Source organism: Triticum aestivum, chromosome 3D (assembly GCF_018294505.1).
Source record: "Triticum aestivum cultivar Chinese Spring chromosome 3D, IWGSC CS RefSeq v2.1, whole genome shotgun sequence".
NCBI classification, from domain to species: domain Eukaryota; kingdom Viridiplantae; phylum Streptophyta; class Magnoliopsida; order Poales; family Poaceae; genus Triticum; species Triticum aestivum.
In genome coordinates, this window is record NC_057802.1 from 172,577,734 (window position 1) to 172,599,926 (window position 22,193).

The following is a 22,193-nucleotide window of genomic DNA, read 5'->3' on the forward strand; positions in this document are numbered from 1 at the left end:
TGAACGCTCCAGAATCTTGAAAAGGAGTAGGTACGTGGTATGGTAAGCAAACCGACTCCAAAAGTTCCATAAAAGTATTGTTTGATCGTTTCAGAATACATGAAGAATTAGGAAAGTAATAAATAATCAGGAAGTGACAAGCCTGGGGGCGCACCTCCCGAGCTTGTGGCTCCCTCGTGGACTTTTCGGACTCTGTTTTTCTTCCATATTACTTGTCCTACACGAAAAAAATCATTATATATACTGTCGGATGTTTTGACCACCGTATCGCAAGATGCTCCTTTGTTCCAGTTCTCTATTAAAAGGAGGCCTTAATATCCCTTAGATTTCCTTATGGGCCCCGCTGGCATGGGAGGATAGGACAAAAGATGCCATGCAAGTTCTTATTATAAGCACGTATGACTATATACGAAATACATGCCTAGATTACATTGATGAATTGGAGCTATTGTCTATTGCTCTAGGTTGTGACTGTTATATGATGAATGCCATCGAACACAAATATCCATCATTGATCCAATGCCTAAGCTTTTCGCATATTGATCTTTGCTAAGTTACTTTCGTTGCTGCTACTTTTACAATCACTACAAAACTGCTACTGTTACTGTTACCATTTACTATTGCTATTGTTACTACTACTATCAAAACTATCATACTATTGTGCTACTAAACACTTTGCTGCAGATATTGTTCTCCAGGTGTGGTTGAATTGAGAACTCAACTGCTAATACTCACAAATATTCTTTGGCTCCCCCTGCGTCAAATCAATAAATTTGGGTGAAATACTACCCCCGAAGATTTTCGCGATTCCCTGTACTTGTGGGTTATCAACTATCATTCTTCCAGATGGTTAGGCTTCAAGTTCTGAGCCCCCAAGAGTAATTATGGCATGTCGTTGAACAAGTTTGTGATGGTTTTGGAAGTCTATCTTGAAGACTTACCACGAGTGATTGGGCGAGGTCTACTGTGACCTTAGCTCAAGAGGAATACAGTGAAGACTTAGTGTCTTCTAAGTTCAATCCCGGCCGCCTCAACCAGACGTACAGTTGATACAACAACTGGAACTGGTCTACCAAATCATCCTGTCATCAGCAAGCCTACCTGGTTTCAAATTCCTCACCCTTTAATTTTAGTTATTCTCTGCTGAAGAATTTGTGATCTACTCTCTGAAGCATTTGAACTGAAGACTTCATCATGTTGTTTCTTATTTCTTCAATTCATCTTCTATATGCTTATATGATTGTATGATTACATGTTTTTCACTTGTATGTATCTTGTATGCATGCTCTATGTTTCTGTGATGAATTCGTCTCGCTCTCGTTTCTATTCCTTCACTCAGATCTTTTTCAAATTCATCAGAGTTTCACGAATGTCTGAAAATCTCCCGTTCACCCCCCTCTGGGAGTAAACCCGCGCATTCAACATGTGGTCAGTGGGCAATCCCGTTAAGGGGAAGCTCAAAAATTGCTTTTAATAAGAAAGATCTCGGATCTACATTAAAGCCAGCTAGAGAAAGAACTCGCCCGCCAAGCCGAAGACTTCAAGCCAGAAACGTTAGTCCGAGGATGGAATTTCCGTCCTCGGCTTCAAAGACAAGTCCAGGGGCTACTAGCGGTGTCCTGGACTAGGGGGTACCTGCCTAGGTGGCCCACAGTCCATGGGCCGAGCTTACGGCCCGCCGATCTCAACAAGGAAGGACTCTAGAAGCCTTGAATCCGGGCGTGATCAAGACAGACACTACCGAAGACTTGGCGTGTACTTCAAGGACAACTCCAACCGTCGGCGTGTTTATTCCTAATTGGCAACCGACCATATGTAACCCTAGATACCCCCGATGCATATATAAATCGTAGGGTTTTAGTCCATAGGGACACACTCACAATTATTAGCCTTAGGGTTTAGAACACAACATACGATCTCGAGGTAGATCGTCTTGTACTCGATACTCCATCATCAATACAATCAAAGCAAGACGTAGGATTTTACCTCTTTGAGAGGGCCCGAACCTGGCTAAACATTGTTTCCCTTGTCTCCTGTTACCCATTGTTCTCAGATCCACAGCTCGGGACCCCCTACCCGAGATCAGACGGTTTTAGTGCCAACAATAATCTTCTTGCACATCTTCACGGACAGCTAAAAAACTCTTATAGAGTATGCTTGGCACATTGATTTTACTAGAACTTTTCTCTGTTCACTACTTAGTACCCTCCATTCCTTATCTTCTTTTCATCTTGGTGACAATATGTTCGAATTGGAAATCTATCGACTGGTCAAGTGATGTTGGGAGTCTCAAATACTTCTCCACAAGAGTCGCCATTACGTTAGGGCAACACCCGAGTCGGTTATCGTTGGGTGCGACTAGCACTGCGATCGCTAGTTCGCCGCTGCATGAGGCGAGCACATGGCATATGAGTCTATGTAGCAGAGGACGATGGCTCGCAACCAGTGCCACCATCGTTACCGATGGCAAGAGACAGAAACCCAAAAGCTCATGGACAGGCTGAAGCGTGAAAGGCTTCATGATTGTGAGTAAGAGAAAAGAGGTTGTGAGCCAGAGCCTAGTCATGTTGTGTGTGTGAACGCGTCTCTGCTCGCTTGGTTGCAATTTCCTATTTGGCGCCTTAAGCAATATGTAGGCTCATAGCTCGAGGCAATCTATATCTATATCTACATCTACACCTACTAATAAAGCAAGGTGCGTTTCTCCAATTTTTTCATCCGTTCACACCGATTTTTTTTCTATTCGCGCCAGAATTTTTTTTTTATTCGCCGCCAGATTTCATACATGGGCTTGCCCACAGCTGTGGCCCAACAAAGACAGCCGTTAATTTCTTTTGTTTTTTTGTGTTGTATTTTGTTTCAAAATTTCAAAAAAGTTTCAAATTCGCACAAGGCGCCCAAGCTGGGCTGAACTTTTTTGTTTTGTTTTGTGCTATGTTTCTGTTTTTCTTTTTCCGTTTCTTTCACTTTTTCTATCTTGTTTCTTTTGTATTTTTTCCTTTCAAGTTTATTTTTCTTTCCCTTTTTTTCGTAAATTCAATGTTTTGCAAAAAGTTCACAAATATCATAAAAATTCGAGTTTTTAAAAAATATTTAGAATTTTAAAATATATTTCGTTTTAAAAAATGTTCAGAACATTAAATCTTTATTCTCATTCCAAAATAGTCGCCAATTCGCACATTACGCCCAAGCTGGGCTGAACTGTTTTCTTTTTTGTTCTGTGTTATGTTTCTATTTTTCTTTTTTCTTTTCTTTCTATTTTTCTTTTCATAAATTCAAAATTTTCAAAAAAGTTCATAATATCAGAAAAATTAAATGTTTTACAAAATTTCAGAATTTTCAAATATATCCAGTTTCAAAAATGTTCTGAAAATTAAATCTTTATTTTCATTCCAAAATTGGTTCAGATTTTTAAAAAAGTTCCATTTTTTCTTTGTGATTTCCAAAGTTGTTCGAGATTTTCCACAAAAATTGCATTTTAAAAATGTTCCAAATACAAAAAAAAATTCGAAATGTCTGCATTGCCAAGTTTAAAGAAACACATTTTAAAAAATTATTTTGAATGTTCAAAATATGTTTCCTTTTTAAAAAATCATGAATTATTAATTTTTCAAGTTATTATAAAAGGTCATGTTTTCAAATAAAATTCCGAATTTTGACTGTTTCAAATTTTGTTTTGTATTTTTAAAAATGTAAATAATTTCAAAAAAATGTTTGGGATTTTCAAAATTATTCATGTTTCCAAGAATATTCAGCAATTTATATTTTAGAAAAAATAAAAAACAAAAATTGTTTCCAATCTGACATTGGAGTATGATCTTAAATGTTTGAGCTGGCCATTGGTTGGTTGGACTTGTCTCTTCGAGTGGCTAGCAACACGTAGGCAGGTCTTTGAGGGCATGATTTCGATCCTTCAACTTATCATTTTTTGGATTTTTTATGCCTTACAAACACAAGTCGTCTTGGAGCCTACTAGTGTGCTGGTCCATACACGAACTGATGTGCGTCCCACGTGCTATTTTACGCAACTAGCGTCATATAGTAGCCCCCATGTAGTTGGCCCAAGAAAAAAAATTGCTCCATCGCACAGGCAGTATTGGGCCTTAGGCGCACTCCCCTACTAGGTCGCCCGACGGAGCAATTTTTTTCTTGGGCCAATAAAAGATAATATTTTGGTTTGGCTCGAATAAAAAAATTGTGGGCACGTGAGCGTTAAAATAATAAAAGAGAATAAACTCTAATAAAGAAGGGACATTGATGTCTGATTATGCACTATGAAACGGGATTTATGAGCTAGAATTAGTAATCCATCCGGTTATGCCATCGTAAGAGAGAGTGGTCGAAACAACCATGCCTCGAAGGTCGCCGCATAGCTACCAAATGAGGAGGCAGAAAAAACCCCGAGACAAAGGCGGGCCCGGAGGAAAAAAAAGGCACGAGTTGGATGGTTGCTGCCACGCCGACTAACCCAACACTATCAAGATCTCGCGGGACAAACATGACCCGTGAGAAGACCACAACTCCTCTCTCTGTCGCACCGCTATGGAGATCGTTTTTATGGACACATCAATTATCTCTCCCATTGCTTCTCGCAAAGAAATATCTCTCCCGCTGCAACGCATGGGCATATGTGCTAGTAGTCTCCTATGTGGGCTGGCACAGGTAGATTTTTCCCCACCGTCTTGAGAGCCTTCTAGAAGGTTGGTTTTTCCAGGGTAGTTTTTGTTTGTGTTTATTTTTTCTATGTTTTTCCGCTAAGTTTTGCTCTGTCTTTGGTTTTTGTGTTTTTATTTTTATCACATTCACTTTTTTAAAATCATGATATTTTAAAAAATTATAAACTATTAAAACATGAACATTTTTTTAAAATCTTTTTTCTGCGAGAATTTTCTTTTAATCTAAGCTCGTTTATTCCTTATTTTTTTAATTGTTTGGATTGCTTACCACATGTGTCATGTGGTCGTTTATCCCTTACTATTTTTTTAGTGGAGTTTATCCCTTACTAGTTGAGAAGCGAAAAAAAATATGAAAGAGCTGCTTAAGAGGCTGGGGGGTTTTTTTTTGAGAAGGGCTTAAGAGGCTGGGTGGAACGGCTTTATGGAAAAGCCGCCCAAAGAACTGGGCCTTAAACGCCGCCGAGTGGTACCCACGAACGCGCGTCTCTCTGCTCGCTCTCGGTTGAAAACATTTAATGACCTACGTAGCCCAAAACGCAAAGCGGCCCATGCGCGTTGAGCTTCTTCCTCCAGCCCCATTGATCCCCGGCGCGACGCCCTAACCTACACCGCGCCCGCTCCCTCTCTCTCTGGCTCGCGGCTACCTGCTCACGCGCGGCCGCCGTGATGGCCTCGTCGGCGACGAGGGAGGTGCTTATGCTGGAGGCGCCACCGTCCGAGGCTGCGGGTGTGCCTTGGCGCCCGCCTCCGGACGCTGAGACGGTGGACGCGCTGCCCTACATCGACGGGGACTACGGCGACCCTGCGGTGAAGCGCGAGGTTGACCGCCTCGTCGAGGAGGAGATGCGCCGGGCTCACCGCAAGCCCGCCGACTTCCTCCGTGACTTGCCCCCCGTTCCCATCATTGGATTCGAGGTGGGTTCTTGCGCCCTCTATTGTTTTTAGGACGCTGATCCAACGCTTAGCGGTCTGAGGAGACAATTAGGGCCAAGCCGCCGAAGATTTATACTTGTATACTGCTTAGAAGGATTGCACTGAGGTTTTATTTCTTTTTTATTTTAGCTTTTGGAGTTTCGACATAGTTAGGCTGTGTTCGGTAGCCCTCCACTCCTCCACTCGGGAGCGGAGCGGGTGGAGTACCGTATTAGCAGCTCCTCAAATTAACACTGCATGTTGCTCCGCTCCGGAGCGGAGTTGGAGAGCAGGAGGGAGTCCGAACAGGCCTTTAATGTTTAGGTTGTTTACAAATTATTCCAGCATCATCACGACTTTAGCTGGGAAATAGCTCTTTCGAGGACTATATATGCAATTGGGAGCTGTAGGCTAAGAGGTTGCCATATGCAATTGGGAGCTGTAGGCTAAGAGGTTACCATATGCAATTGGGAGTTGTAGGCTAGTACGTTGTCATATGCAATTGGGAGCTGTAGGCTGATAGGTTGTCATATGGAATTGGGAGTCGTAGGTAGAACTGGTCTGAAATAAATTTTCCCTGTCGGATGCGTACTCGGGGAACAACGTTGCAGAATACCACACTCAGTTACCCAGAAGAAAGGACTCAACTATGTTGGTTCAGTCTTATATGGTTGGTGTATGCTTAAGGATATCTTACGTTCTCAATTTTTCATTCAACCAATCACTCTGTGCTATTGCTATAAACCTGTATCAGACAATTTAGTTGAAAAGTACTACGAATTTGATTTCAAGAGCAAATTACCGCTGGATGTTTTCCCTATCAACAGTGAATAGCTGTTTTGATGGGATCAACGTTGAACCATTTAAGATGAAATATGCACCTTTTGCTGTTGAACATTAAAGAACACTATGAATTCTAATTGATTTGTGTAAAAAAATGAAGTAATTTTGCTGTATTGTCTGATGAAGATTGCTGTTGAATTTTCGGACCCTAGTGTAGGCTGTCACGTTGTTTAGCTACGAAGTTCATTCCTTTCATATTGTAATGGCTGGAGAAAGGCTGAACCTGCTTAAAATATTATTGTTTTTCGTTGTCGCATACTTCCACTAAGCTGGAAGCATGCACTTATTGTCCTCGGTATTATATAAATTAGTATTTTGTATTGTAAGTAGGTGCAAACCATTTCAAAATCTGGTACATTAGTTCATCCCTTCTGCTGTATGCATCAAGCTAAAATTACAAGCAATCTGCACCAAGATTAACACACTATTTTAGACATTCAATTGTATGACTAGAGGTGGTAAATTTTAGTGCTTGGAGCATACACTGAGCAATTTTCTTACAGAAAAACCTCACACGTAGCTGAACGATAGCTAGATTGAAAAGACATTCTCACTTTGAATTGCAGAGTTCTTACTATCTAAAATAGATGTTATATTAGCTCCATGCACATAGAACATGGGGAGTTTGTACCATGTTTTTAGAAAGTTTCTCCTCTGTCAGTCATGTGCCACACTCTCTAATGCCACTGCCGGTAAGCAACTAAAACACAAATTTGGTGGAACTGTTGCCTAATGAACAGCCGGAAGTATTTGCAAACTAAAAACCAGCTAGGAACTACATCTATGTTGGACCTCATCGAGCAGTTATGTTATGTTTGGATGTGTCTCTGAACACAACTATTAGTGTGTGTACTGTGTAGTTAGGCTTTTTCTTCATTTGTTTGCAACACCTTATATGTCTTAGCAGTTCAGTAAGCTGAGTAGTCAAGTGTTTCGTATACATACATGAACGGACATGCCCAACATAAATTGCATATCTGATGTTACTTAACACAAACAAGTTTTGATAAACTGTAAATTTGTTGCACAATAGATGCGTTTGTATGTACGTTTATGTAACTAAATGGTCAGCGTTTTTCTTGTATGCATATAATGTAAAACAGGAGACCTACTTCTTGCTTGTTTTGATATTTGGATTTGTTGTTTGAATGTAAAATATGTCATGTTCTCATTTAGCATTTTTGTTTTAGAATCATCCTATGCTTGCGAAAGAGTACGAACGTGTTAGAGCTGGCAAGCCACCTGCTACCATGGAGATGTCCCGCTATGGTTTGGAGCCACCCCCAGCGAACAAGAGAAATGATGTTCTTGCTTGGAGGCAGGCTTTACGGAATGCCCAGAGCCAGCTGCAGCATCAAATTGTGCGGTAAGGCTGCTTATTGCATATTTGCATTTTGAGGAATCATGTGTTCTGAATCGACATTGCTATAATAGATATACACATTGATAGCTCTAAGTGGCCACTATGGCAGTCTGTTTGTAACATTTTTAAGTTATAAATATGAATGTTATTATAAAGTTGTATTAAAGCAAAATAACTCCCATAGGGAATTTTTTTTGGGTCTGTGGTCAGGACATTCATGAAACTTTTCCCGTCCAAAATTGCATCAAGTAATAAGCTAAACCCACATGATACTGAACTACAATTGACTGCCATAATTCAAGCAGTAGTTGCACTTTGCTGCATCAGATCATGATAGGATCACATTGGCCAGTGTCTTGCTGTGTCATGTCTTGCTGTCTTTCTTTTTAGTAACTATACCAATGTTGTTCCATTCACTGTTATAGTCTGTAAGCTTTCAATACCGTGAAGAGTATAGGTTTCCAAATATTACGACCAAATAAAAATTAAATTCAAAAGGACAGACTCTTTAACAAAGAGTTCTGCAGTCTGTTTGAAATGACAAGTAAATTGTTATGCAAGAGCTGATTCTCTTATATGTACTATAGTAATCATCGTTAGTATGGGAGGTAGCGTAGTGCTCGTGGTTGTAGACAATAATAACGACATTGTAGACAATGCATTCTCCGATTTTGCTTTATAGTTATGATTGGCATAGGCTTTGAATTTCTTAGCCTCAATTGTAGTATACACTTTATTTAGGTGTTTTTGTGTTTCACCATATGCATATGGTTCTTACCATCTATGGTCTGCTATTATTGTCAAATATATTTCTATCGTTTTTTGAAATGAAGTTAGTGTTACAGGATTGAGAATTTGGAGCTTATGCTGAAGCACGGTGTTGAGGTTTGGAAGCTCCAGAACAGAAAAATGGAATCAGTTTTGTCTAGGTAATTTGTTCTGTCCATATGTCCTTACAGTGCTGTATCACTTACATCTTGTCCTGTTTTCCTTGCATTTCATTTGACACTGTTCGGTTTGTGGGCTGTGTCATCAGTACTATCCTACATTGAAGGTGACGCAAAACCAATGTGTTTCTAGCTGTCTCACGTGTGTGATGCATCAGTGTTCATGTAGCTTAGGCATCCACTGGATTCTGAATCACTTAGATGTATTCATGTCATACATATGCTTTATTATTGTGCATGTGTACATGGTATCTAAAAAGTAGATATACTAGTTATAATGCTGGAAGTATGTGATAACTTGGTACTTTGTAGGACACAAAAAATGACTCTGGAATACAATGAAAAGATAGAAACTGTCAACCGTGAGAGGAAATTTCATCAGGTAACATACTTTTCAAATCCCGTCCTAAATCTGAATCAGCATGACCATACTGTACAGGCAAGTGATATTCTGTTTTTGACCAGCAAAACACTGGTGGACAACTCCATGCGTTGACAGTAGAATGGCAGGAACTGTGTCAGAAAAACATAGCTATTCAAGCTGCCTGTGTTGATCTGCAGAATCAAATTGATCTGCTTAAACTTGAAGCTAAAGAACAGTATGATCTCCCTTCCCTCCCTTCCCTCCCCTGCCCTCCCTCCCTCATTCTCTCCCTCTCTTTATGAGTTGTGTGCCAAACTTCTTTACAGGGGAATGCCAATGGCTGGTGGCAATGAAACTAACCCACAAGCATCAGTAGGGATTTGAGGTACAATATGTTATTCTGTTCTTAAAAGTGTAGTATTTTTCAATTTGCCTTACGATTAAATTCAGTTGCCATTGCACAGTATGTGTTCATTCTGTTGACAAGTTAGATGTTTCTGCAGATACAGATGTAGGAAGGCAGAAGCTGTGGCTCCATGAGATGTCAGCTAGAGGTTCCAGTAGCCACTATGCTTACCTGACCCACACCTGGCTGTTCCGTTGACAACGGCCATTGTGGAATGTGCGTTATGCAACGTGATGGCATGTGCTGGTGGACACCTGGTCACCTGGTAGAGAAACAGCTTAAACGCATGTATTGTTCTGTGACAAGAGAGAGAATCAGAATGCCCATCTCTTTTGTTGATCGCAAATGGGTATCAACTTTTCAGGGTGTAAATTTGTACTGTAACATGGAAGTGTCAGCTGAATGTTTCGTCTATTTAGCTCTGCTTGTTTCAGAAAATGTCATGAACCGCTGTATCTTGTTTCAAATAGCCTGTTCACTATGTCGCCTTCTAAGACTTGATTGATTGCCTTACTTTGTTGCTGTTGGGTTCGTAGGCTGGTAAGTGCTATACGCTTATATTGGAAAACTTAGCATGCGACGGCTAAGGTTGTGTTACAAACTAGATGATACCCCGTGTGTTGTTGAGGGAATTAATAGTAATATGCAGGATTAACATTTAATAATACTAGTTAGAATCATCATGTGGTACTTGTATGATATAATGTGAAAATTGTAGTTACATATAGAGTTTATTATGTTTTGCATGAATAATTTATAGTTCAATTGTAAAAAGTAACATTCAAGAGAACTATGCATTATTTTTGTGGTTTGTGCCCTCTTATTTCAGTAAAATGATCGGAGATGTGTTCCGTTTCTTGTGCGATTATCAACTGGATGGGCATGTGTTTGTGGTTGTTTCATAGTATTCTCAGCATTCCAATTTCACCTGTGAACAACCATTAGTAGAGAGGTATCAGGTGCCTACTACTTATTGACATTGGTGGATAATAAGATACAAATTTGACAAACATTTCAGTTTCCTATTGTGATTGCCTTGTTCATTCCCGTGATAGCAACCAGTAGCAATAGCTAGCTCGAGAAAAATATCTGTAGGAACATAAGGGACTAAAATTCTTGTGTTATGAAATTATTGCTAGATGGTTGAGACATTTCTTCAATATCTAACATGCAATCAGGCAGGCAGGCCTGAATAAATGGTGTTAAACAAATTTGTACTATAGCGCAAGCAGGAGCTACGTGCACCGGACTGCCCTTTTTTTATATAACAGAATAGGCAAGTTGCTATATTATCAAAACACAAAGCATGGAGGATGGCAGTATGAGCAACACATCAATGTTTAAGTAGGATATGCATATAGAATAAATGAATGAAGTAAAGAAAACAAATTCACATATCAAAAAGGCATATGCCCTTTACATAGATTGACATTGAATCATTGATGGATATAAGATACAAGAACACCACTACATAGCGGCATCGCATGGATCATGGGCGGATCCTTGTAAGGACTAAACAGGGCCATAGCCCGTCATATTCTCTGGATTTTCTTTCATGATTTAGTCTGGATTTGGCCCAATAGTAAAAGTTGGCCTAATGAGAATGTTGTAGGCCCGTTCTTCAGTTTGTTTCACGCTCCGCCACTGGCATGGACGCCTTCCCATGCGGAAGCTCCCTCCTCTCACTCATTTGCATGCAACAATGACACATAGGAGCAACTCTAATAGAATATGCAAAATATAGATCGCCAAAATCGTTATGGAGGCGGCCGCTAAAAATCATGGAGGCTCCAGAGCCTGTGTGCAAACTCGGAATCGCTATAAAATAGCCTTCAAAATTTTCCTGCATGTGGAACCTGTTTCTCACTGTCAAGCATTGGCTATATGTAAGTTACTTGACATTCTTTTGGCATAAGTCGATTTAGCCTTCAAAGAAAGGAGGCCATGGGGGAGCTCGAGGTCAAGCCAGGACCTCGCTGGAGAAGGGAATGGCGTTGTGAGCGGCAGCGAGCTGTGGTGTCCTAGACAGAAGCGAGGAAGCAGGTTAACAAGCGTGGGGTTGCCGATACTGAAATAGGGGATCAGTGAAGGGGGCTTAGAGGGGTGGCGTTGGACCATGGCAAGCGCGTCGATGATGAGTGGTCAAGGGGAGGGCGAGGTGGCGTGCGGCAACGCCTGCCGGTCGTGGGGGCGGAGTTCGGCGGATGGGGCCAGGTTGGGAGACAGCTCGGAAGGAAGAAAATCAACAATGACATACGATCCTGGCCGTTGGATGGAGATATGACAGCCCAAAAAAGTGATCTACACAATGAAAAAACCAATCAACGTACACATAGTCAGTCCCAACTCTTTCTTTTTTCTACTTCCTCATACAATATTGTACGTAAATAAGTTTGACTTAGAACAAATTTAGACTTCTATTATTTCAGAACGAAAAAGAGTACTATATGCTCGATACTCACTGATTATTTAACATGCATTTATTTGGTATATGGGTGATTGGAAACCGACGGAGACATGTCATTGTCCCTTCCTCTTAAGCTAAATGCTTCTTTTTTAACATCCCCTAAATGTACTTAAGGGACGTGTCATTGTCACTTCCTCTTATTTATAGTCTATAATACAGCAAGCTGATGTTTTAAGGCATCCTGTTTCTTGTCTTACTCACTGACATGCGGGTCTACTTTTGGTTTTCAAATCATAGCGCCAGCTGGGCCCTAGATTCATCGCCGTCGGCGGTCAGTGTAGCTACACTCCACTCCAACCCACCAAGCACCCAAATCTCATACCCACATTCGACCATGGCCGCCGCAGTCTGCCACTCCCCAGCTCGCCTCTCCATCTCCTGCTCCTACTCTTCCTCCCACTCCGCGCCTGCGCGCCCGCTGCGCGTGGCCGTGGTGGGCGGCGGCCCGGCCGGCGCGTCGGCGGCCGAGGCGCTGGCTTCTGCAGGCGCCCAGGCGTTCCTCCTGGAGCGCAGTCCCGCGGGGGCCAAGCCCTGCGGCGGCGCCATCCCGCTCTGCATGCTCGACGAGTTTGCCATCCCGCTGGGGCTCGTGGACCGCCGTGTCACCCGCATGCGCGTCCTCTCCCCCTCCAACCTCGCCGCCGACTTCGGGCGGTCGCTCCCCCCCGGCGCCCATATCCCCATGCTCCGCCGCGAGGTGCTCGACTCCTTTCTCCGCACCCGCGCCGCCGACGCCGGCGCCACCCTCGTCCCGGGCCTCGTTACCTCGCTGTCCCTCCCCACGGGCCCCAGCGACCCGTACCTCGTCCACTACATCTCGTCCGGCGACGGCCCCTCACCCACTCGGAGCGTCCTTGAGGTCGACGCCGTCGTGGGCGCGGACGGCGCGAACAGCCGGGTCGCCCGGGAGGTCGGCGCGGGCGACTACTCGACGGCCATCGCCTTCCAGGAGCGCATCCGGCTCCCCGACAAGGCCATGGAGTACTACGACGACCTCGCGGAGATGTACGTGGGCGGGGACGTGTCCCCGGACTTCTACGGCTGGGTGTTCCCCAAGTGCGACCACGTGGCCGTCGGGACCGGCACCGTGGCCGCCAAGCCGGAGATCAAGAAGCTGCAGTCGGGCATCCGGGCGCGGGCGGGGCCCAAGATCGCCGGGGGGCGCGTGATCAAGGTGGAGGCGCACCCGATCCCGGAGCACCCGCGGCCGCGGCGCGTGGTGGGGCGCGTGGCCCTGGTCGGCGACGCGGCGGGGTACGTGACCCGGTGCTCCGGCGAGGGCATCTACTTCGCGGCCAAGTCCGGGCGGCTGTGCGGGCAGGCGATGGCCAAGGAGTGGCGGCTGACGGGCGCGGTGACGGAGGGCGGGATCAGGCGCGGGTACCTGCGGCGGTGGGACGACGAGTTCCTGCTGACGTTCCGGTTCCTGGACCTGCTGCAGCGTGTGTTCTACGGCGACAACGCCGGGCGCGAGGCGCTGGTGGAGATGTGCGCGGACGAGCACGTGCAGCGCCGGACGTTCGACTGCTACCTGCACAAGCGGATGGCGCCCGGCGAGCCGTGGGCCGACCTCCAGCTGCTGTGGCGCACCGCCGGCAGCATGGTGCGATGCAGCGTCCTCGGCAAGGAGGTCCAGCGCCTCCGCCGGCTCGAGCTGCTGCAGGCTTAGAGAAAGGAAATCCCTTCTCTTCTCTTTCTGCAAGCAATGGCCAATGTGTACCCATACTGTACTGAATAATGAGGTGAACAATGAGCTGTGCAATTTCTGCATTTGCGATATGTGATGCAAGTTTGACATGGGAATTTTATGAAATGCCACCATTGAGCGAGCACCATTTGATCTGCCGCTGCTACTTTGCAGTCTTTGCACCCGTCTGCCCTGCGAAATGGCCGGTTTGTCACAGATTGTGCTTGTGCTGACATTTGCATAGTGTATCGATTGTCCACATTTAGACATTTAGGCCTTCTTTGATTCATAGGATAGGAATATTGTAAGAATAGGAAGATGACATGCATCTCAATTTCTATAAAGAAAGAGATGCCATTTGATGCATAGGATAGGAATTTTTACTTTGAAGGATTGGATCTTATCCTACATAGGAATAGGAATCCATTCCTACAAACCAAAGGACTCCATAGGAATTTTTCCTTTGAAAATTATCTTACAGACAATCTGCTGAAGAGCGTTTTTCGCCTCATGTTGTCTGGATCTCATATAGACAACGATCAGATGAGCTTCTGGAGATGCTCTAACACGCTGTCCAGATCCCTGGAACAGCACCCTCACTAGTGTTAGAGCGCACACCGTCAGGTGCGATGAGGCCGGAGAGACTTATTCCAGATCATCCGGTGGCATCCAATTCTAGCAGTATAGAAACCCCCATTTCATAATATGATCTGGAATGCGATTTCACCATGACAATTGACATGCACATGATACATCAGTACGAGGCACAAAAGCATATTTAGATCATGGAATAGCAGTACACAATTTGTCCAACCTCATTTTACTCTAGCTCTTGAAGAAAGACAAACAAATACTCCAATTCTCATCGACATACAAAAAAGTCAGGAATACTCTCCTCTCCCTAAACTCCATTTGCTTGTTTCCATTTCATCGCCTGATGGTGCATAAGGCCATGCAGCTCAAGCTGAAAGAGAAACAAATTACAGAAGAGATGGTGCCCAAACTAAAGCTAAGAGTCATTCATCGGCAAATCTAAAGCTTTCAGCATACAAGACCAGTATTACAGCGACAGCAGTGCTGTGGTAAACACCCTGTAGAACAAGGATGTATTACGCTCAGGGTGTACCTGTTAAGAGGACAGTATCCAAGCTCTCCATTGTATTTCATAGATCTGTTTACAAAACATTGGGATAAACTTTCTGGAGAGCTTATGAGGTCAATCTATGTTTCCACTCGAATAAATATCAGGTAAGGTGAATGCTTGTACTAACGCTAGCTAAAGCCACGCCGCCACTAAGAAAAACAACTAATTGCCCTGCTTGATTCTAATGCCTCGATCTTCAGCAGGCAGCAAGGTGTACAAAAACCACTGTAAGTTAGGACCAACTTGTAAGGGAACATCAAATATGTGCCTGTCTAAACTCTATAATATGACCTGGGAAAGTGAGATTCATCCAGAATTGGAGCATGTAAAGGGGTAGTATGCCAGCTCCCCGAGCCTTAAGGTTGTGCAAGGCTATTTTCCTAGCTTGTTTTCTCCTGATTTTCTTGCATTATTTTTTCCAGTTCCTTTTGCCCAGTAGATATCAGGATCTTCATTGTGTCGAATGCGGTGAGTTTAATGCTGCATGTCATAACAAACTTGTGAGAGAACATAATTTCTATGGCAAGTTAAACATGATGCCAGCTATCAATTGCGCTGTAATTAAAATTAAATATTTTCACAGACATGGTAACAAAAGCAGCACCTGCTATTTGGTAGATTTTTCAGCGCGTTTGGCACAAAACCTCTGTATAGCCCAACTAGACCATCACGCTCCACAATGCCTGCATTTCGCATAAAAAAACTCAAAAATGCTTCAATTTGGTCAATAGTGAACAAGACCAAGCTGCTAATGAGTACGTAGAATGGTGAAAAATGGCAAATAACATTGTACACACTGAGGTGGCTATGTAGCACTAAGCAAAAGATGCTGCATTACTGTGCCGCATATGCAAGGGTAGCAAAATTCACTCAGCTACCTGGAATGGCATCAAAAATTGTATTGTATGGTGTGCCTTTCATTTGCATCTGCCTCCTAACAGTGTCCAACGGATAGCACATCAAAGTTGCAAATGTTGCTGAAAGAAGAGCAGTTGCTAGAGAAGTCTCTGGTCTACTCTTGTACTTCTCCGGTACGGATTTCTTCATTCTTCAATACAGAAATGATGATTTGGATATATCAAAAATGTGAGACAAATATCGAAATCTGAGACCATTTTATATACCATACACTATGAAGAATTGAAGATGCAGTAGAAAGGATCTCACAGGTCAAAAACACAGAAGTTTACAGCAATGTAAGGTGCAATTCCTATAAGAGATGGACCAAGGCCCCCATAGAAGGAAGCTAGCCCTTCTTCTCTCAGCATGTTCAGAGCAACCTACAAAATTAATCATCATGAAATGCCAGTTTCGAACTACAGAAATTTGTGTTTGTAATAGTTATTACCAGTGACATAGTGCTATGTCCAGATTGAACTGCTAGCCTAAGCCGGAGGACATCGAGTGGGTAAGTCACCTATCAGCAAGTACAAATAGAAAGTTCAGACCAGAATAAGAATGAACGGAAACACAAGTAATTTTGACCTATGAAACTAGAAACGAACAGCCATTTACTAGAAAGTTAGGTAAATAAATAAATTACAAGTGTAGAAGTCATGCCCGCACAAGCCCCAGCTGCAAGTCTCCCAAATACAGTAAGCTCTCCATCCTTTCTCCGGAATACTTTCTGAAAACAATAAATTGAAGTTGTAGAATAATAAAAAGGAACACAACACTCACATTCACAATCACAAGAACATAAAATAGATTAAGTGATTATTGGTAGCAAGGAGATGTTATGACCTTGTAAACTTCATATGAGAAAAGTTGCACTGCACTGTATGGAATTATGCGGATAACCTGGAGGAGTTTATGCAGAAGAAACAAGTCAGCACTGGAACACAAGATAAACCATGCACGAGCCTCAAAATCACAATTTGCAAGATGGGTAATATCAAGCACCTGTGGAAGATTGCCCTTCCAGTAACCCTTTATACCCTCCTCCTTCCCTATCTCTGCCATAGCCTACACAATTGGAGGGGCATCGGGTTACATGATTTCCTTTATATGTGAGTATTCATCGATAAGGCATTAAAAGAAAGTTATCACCCTTTCTCCCCTATTTTCTGACTGTCAACTCTAAAATGCATCCATCCAACAGAAATGGTTAATATTCGTATATCCGTATTAAAGAAAATGAAAATGACCTGACACAGAGGATATGGAAACCAGGTAATTCCATGGTTAAGCTTATCCAGTTGGTCAAACAAGCATCTCAAATCTATTAATAATTGAACTAATACAACATCATAGATACAAGTGAAAAAATAAAGGATGGAGAATCAGCTCAAGCTCTTGCCAAATAAAGCAAAACAAGACTTGGCGATTCTGAAGTTTCTAACTGTGATCTCCCACTAAGGACCTTTTTATCTTAGCCCTTAATCTTAAGTTACCTACTTCTTTATAGTTCAGATAAGGTCTTTTTGTTTTCGTTATTCCTGATCCATTATTGTTCAGTTAACATAGACTGCAGGTGTATGGAAGAACATTCAAAAAAAGAATTTTCTGAAAAATAATCAACAATGGATTTCAGTTAGCCCTAAATTTTCTTTGAGCTGCAGTTCTGAATTTATGCATTGATCATCATATCAAAATTCACATGTTTTGCATCATTTTTTATTTGCAACGCAAAACGGAACGGAGCCAAAAGAGAATGTAGCATTGTTACCTGCACGAATCCAATTCCCTTGGTGCTCTCACCCGCCATCCGCACGCTATGTGTCTGGGAGAAGAAGAGAAGAAACGCGGGTCAGAAACATCAGTTACACACCCAAGCAGCATGAACCGCGGGGCATCGGGGTCAGAAGGCCGCATGCCTGCATGAGGAGCTTGACGCGGTCGAGCGGCGCGGTAACCGTCTTGGCGACGGCGCCCGCCCCGGCGCCGGCCGCGAAGAGCGCGACGCTGCTGGGCACCAGCGCCAGCAGCGCCAGGGGGTGCTTCAGCAGCTGCGCCACCGGCGGCATCTTGCCCTTCGTCCCGGAGACCTCCGCTGCCACCTGAGCCAGCGTTCTCTCCTTCTCCTCTCCCACATCCTCCGCCTTGACGGCGGCCGCCCCGCCCTCACGGACGGAGAGAGACGCGAAGGCGCAGGGCGGGCAGGAGCGGCCCCACGGGTTACCCGCGCGGAGGAGGAGAGCAGGCGCGTGCCCGGGCACGGGCGGCGGGCGCCAGGAGTCGCATGCCTCCACTCGCCGGTGGCTCATCGGGTGGTGGTTCGGCGGAGGGAGGCTGCCTGGATCTGCGAGCCCGCGGGAATCGGAGGAATTTGGGAGTGGGGATGGAGAGGAGGGAGGGGATAAGGGGAGCACGAGTTGTTAAACCCCGCGGTGGCAACGAGATTTGGCAGTGGCACGGCACTCGTAGTGACTACCGACTGAGCAGTGATGACAGCAATAGGGTCGCAGATGCGTGGAAAACGAGCATGGATCTGCCAAAAACGACGACTGACATTTTTTAAGAGACACCAAACGCGTTTGGTTGCCCACGTCCATCCCATCCAGACCCTCATACAAAGAATTTGATTAGTTTGATTGATTGGTCGCGTAAAAAACTAGTCTGTACGAACCTTAAAGCACCTCTAATTTTTTTAAGAAAAGATCGAAGCCCGACTTTAAATTAATAAAGCTACCAGGCAACGAGAGTAACAACCAACCATCCAGCACACGCAAAGTATCAAACCAACAAGCAAAGATAAAAAAGGCCACAACGGACAATATGGCACGCGGGCCAGGGGAAGAACCCACCAAAAAGCCGACTAAGACGACGGTAGACCAGAAGATGCAGCACAAGCTAAGACGACCTGGCCCGATCCCTCCCGGAGATAGAAGTAGCAAATGCACGCACACGAGCGATGAGGGCCGCCACAGCCGCCTTTTCATCCTCCTCAATCAAAGATTTCCACTGCTGCAAAAATATGGACAGTTTGAAGATGACATTAATCGCCGAGTTAGGGGACACCTGCTCAATAGTAAACTTGTTTTTACTTTCTAGTTGTCCACGGGGTCCAACACATGGCCGAGAAGGCAAACCAAAACAGTCTCTTGAGCTGACCAGACAGGGTGGCCGCAAGTACGCGGAGAGCAGAGAAATTAGAAGAGCCCAAGGGACCCCATCCACTCCCTGAGACCGCTCCACAGCAAAGACGCCGGCGGACAACGAAACATGATGTGGTCAGTGTCCTCCAAGCTCCAACAAAGAGGGCAGAACTCCGTACCAGGGCTATGACGTTTCTTAATCTGATCAACAGCACGCAGACGCCCCCTCATCGCCTGCCACATGAAAATTTTGATCTTCGGAGGTACTCTAGCATACCAAATGGGTTTGAACTTAGACACCGAAGGACCATAAGACAAAACACGGTAACAAGACTTAACCGAAAAACGGCCAGAGGAAGAGTGAGGTGATGTATACTACGCAACTTTATTCTTGTAGACTCGTGTTGGGCCTCCAAGCATAGAGTTTTGTAGGACAGTAGCAATTTTCTCTCAAGTGGATGACCTAAGGTTTATCAATCCATGGGAGACGTAGGATGAAGATGGTCTCTCTCAAACAACCCTGCAACCAAATAATAAAGAGTCTCTTGTGTCCCCAACACACCGAATACAATGGTAGATTGTATAGGTGCACTAGTTCGGCGAAGAGATGGTGATAAAAGTGTAGTAATAATAGTAGATATTGATTTTTGTAATAGGAACAATAAAAACATCAAGGTAGCAATTGATAAAACGGAGCACAAACGGTATTGCAATTCTTAAAAATGAGGCCTAGGGTCCGTACTTTCGATGGTGCAATCTCTCAACAATGCTAATATAATTGGATCATATAACCATCCCTCAACGTGCGATGAAGAATCACTCCAAAGTTCTTATCTAGCGGAGAACATGAGAAGAAATTGTCTGTAGGGTACGAAACCACCTCAAAGCTATTCTTTTCAATCAATCTATCCTAGAGTTCGTACTAAAATAACACCAAGCTATTCTTTCCGATCGATCTATCCAAGATTTCGTACTAAAATAACACCATATGATACACGTCAACCAACTCTAATGTCACCTAGATACTACAATGTCACCGCGAGTATTCGTGAGTTGATTATACGATATGCATCAAAAAAATCAGATTCATAATACTCAATCCAACACAAAGAACCTCAAAGAGCGCCCCAAGATTTCTACCGGAGAAACAAGGACGAAAACGTCCATCAACCCCTATGCATAGATTACCCCAATGTCACCTTGGGAATCCGCGAGTTGAGTGCCAAAACATATATCAAGTGAATCAATATGATACCCCATTGTCACCACGTGTATTCATAGCAAGACATACATCAAGTGTTCTCAAATCCATAAAAGTATTCAATCCAATAACAACGAGATCTCAAAGGGAAAACTCAATTCATCACAACAAGATAGGGAGGGGAAAACACCATATGATCCAACTATATTAACAAAACTAACGATACATCAAGATCATGCCAAATCAAGAACACGAGAGAGAGAGAGAGAGATTAAACACATAACTACTAGTACAAACCCTCAGCTCCGAGGGTGGACTACTCTCTCCTCATCATGGTGGCCGCCGGGATGATGAAGATGGCCACCGATGATGATTTCCCACTCCGGCAGGGTGCCGGAACGGGGTCTAGATTGGTTTTTCATGGCTACAGAGGCTTGCGGTGGTGGAACATATGATCTAGGGTTATTTCTGATGGTTTCTGCATTTATAGGATTTTTCAGCGTGGATGTAACTTCATTTAATTCCGTCAACCATCGCACCTCCCACGACCTTCGCCTCCCTCGCGCGGTCGCGCCCTTTGAGACTTCGACCGGCTATAAATGAGTAATTTTTTTTACTACTCTGCATGCATGATACTCCCTCTGGTCCTTTTTACTTCTGTCAACCATTTGCAAAGTTTTTGACCAAATTTATACTAAAAATATCAATATCTACAATACTGATTATAATGAGTATAAAAACTATGTTTTATAATGAGTATAAAAATATTGATTTGACATTGTGAATGTTGATACATTTTTCTATAAGTTTGGTCAAAGTAGAGGTACATTGACTTCAGACAAAACTTAAATGCACAATGTAGACTAGTTCCTCCGTCCAGGTGCGTGCCATGTCCTATCTAGTCATCACAACAAGGTTAGCTATTAGTACTACTACCTCCCTTCTAGTTTAAAAGGCTCGATTCAAAAATTTCACCTACTCTTACCAAGATAGAGGCGGTGGAATAGTTTTTGTAGTGGTTTCTAGAGTCTGGACCCCATCTTCAGGAACCTTCACCGCCGCCGGCAAGAATGCAAGGAGATGAACCAGAAAGGAAATGAGGCTGGAATGAGTAGTTCCATATTTTATACAGTGGCAGAGGTGGGTAAATATCTGCTATACCTCCGGTGGCAAGGCCATCTCTCTATGCACACACATCTCAGCCGTTGGTTCCAAGTAGATCGAACGGCTCATGTTTTCCAGAGGTAGACACACCATCACCACCAACTGAGATTTTTATAGGAGTAATAAATATATAGAGTAGAAAATAGAGATAAGAGTCGAGATAGAGAGTAGAGATTAGTCAATATTCTCTTTAGGCTACTCATAGTAGAAAGTATCATATACTAGTATCATGTGCATGATACTAGTGTATGATACGGGACTACCTTTATAGTGCCATGTATGACTCAAAGTAGCATAGTATTTAACATGATACGGTATCTACCTATGTTACTCTTCTTTAATTCTTTGTCACATCAGCATGTTTGCTATTCCCGTGTGCATGATACCAGCTAGTAAGATACCACATTACCACCACTATGGCCAGCCTTAATCATCGCATGCAATAATTTAGTGCACCTTGAAATCTGAACGCCTGCTTGACTCTCCTTCTCCCTCCGGCAGTCCCACCACTCCACCCCGTGTGGAAAAAGCTGCATGCATGACTCTCCTCCCCCCGCGCTCGTCCAATCCATTGTGACTAGCAATATTTCCACCCCTTCCCCCCCCCCCCCCGTTAATTTACTCCAACAAATATGCCCACGTAGTTGTTACGTTAATCACGCAACATATCTTACGGGACGCTGCTTCAGTTACTTAACTGCAGGTGCATTGGGTCACTGACATGTGGGCCCAACAGGCGGTTGGCCCACATGTCAGTGACGCAACTGGACTTGCAGCTAAGTCAGTGGAGCTCAGTCCATATCTTAGGTAGGTGTGCCATTGCTCGCTATAAATATTGCGCCTCCCACGACATTCGGAAGAACGCTCACGTTCATCGCTATCTCCTTGTGGGAAATATGCCCTAGAGGCAATAATAAATGGTTATTATTATATTTCTTTGTTCATGGTAATTGTCTATTGTTCATGCTATAATTGTATTGTC

General features: G+C 43.7%; 3 protein-coding genes across 3 annotated transcripts; 2 read left to right on the forward strand and 1 right to left on the reverse strand.

Moving 5' to 3' along the window:
* The first annotated feature begins 5,219 nt into the window (after nucleotides 1-5,219).
* LOC123078109 (pre-mRNA-splicing factor SPF27 homolog) lies at nucleotides 5,220-10,024 on the forward strand. Its single transcript, XM_044500510.1, has 7 exons — nucleotides 5,220-5,591; nucleotides 7,622-7,797; nucleotides 8,640-8,723; nucleotides 9,054-9,123; nucleotides 9,207-9,340; nucleotides 9,432-9,490; nucleotides 9,609-10,024. Exons 1-6 carry the CDS (start codon nucleotides 5,343-5,345, stop codon nucleotides 9,487-9,489), a joined length of 771 nt encoding a protein of 256 aa, XP_044356445.1. The 5' UTR covers nucleotides 5,220-5,342; the 3' UTR covers nucleotide 9,490; nucleotides 9,609-10,024.
* Nucleotides 10,025-12,251: 2,227 nt separating this feature from the next.
* LOC123078110 (geranylgeranyl diphosphate reductase, chloroplastic) lies at nucleotides 12,252-13,799 on the forward strand. Its single transcript, XM_044500511.1, has one exon. The coding sequence runs from the start codon at nucleotides 12,313-12,315 to the stop codon at nucleotides 13,645-13,647; it is 1,335 nt and encodes a 444-aa protein (XP_044356446.1). The 5' UTR covers nucleotides 12,252-12,312; the 3' UTR covers nucleotides 13,648-13,799.
* A 946-nt stretch (nucleotides 13,800-14,745) lies between these two features.
* Nucleotides 14,746-18,182, reverse strand: LOC123078111 (probable envelope ADP,ATP carrier protein, chloroplastic). The gene is made up of 10 exons (XM_044500512.1): nucleotides 17,626-18,182; nucleotides 17,478-17,531; nucleotides 16,712-16,774; nucleotides 16,553-16,609; nucleotides 16,353-16,436; nucleotides 16,158-16,226; nucleotides 15,977-16,089; nucleotides 15,688-15,857; nucleotides 15,414-15,492; nucleotides 14,746-15,289 (listed from the first exon to the last, which is right to left on the reverse strand). Exons 1-10 carry the CDS (start codon nucleotides 18,013-18,015, stop codon nucleotides 15,190-15,192), a joined length of 1,179 nt encoding a protein of 392 aa, XP_044356447.1. The 5' UTR covers nucleotides 18,016-18,182; the 3' UTR covers nucleotides 14,746-15,189.
* Nucleotides 18,183-22,193: the final 4,011 nt, after the last annotated feature.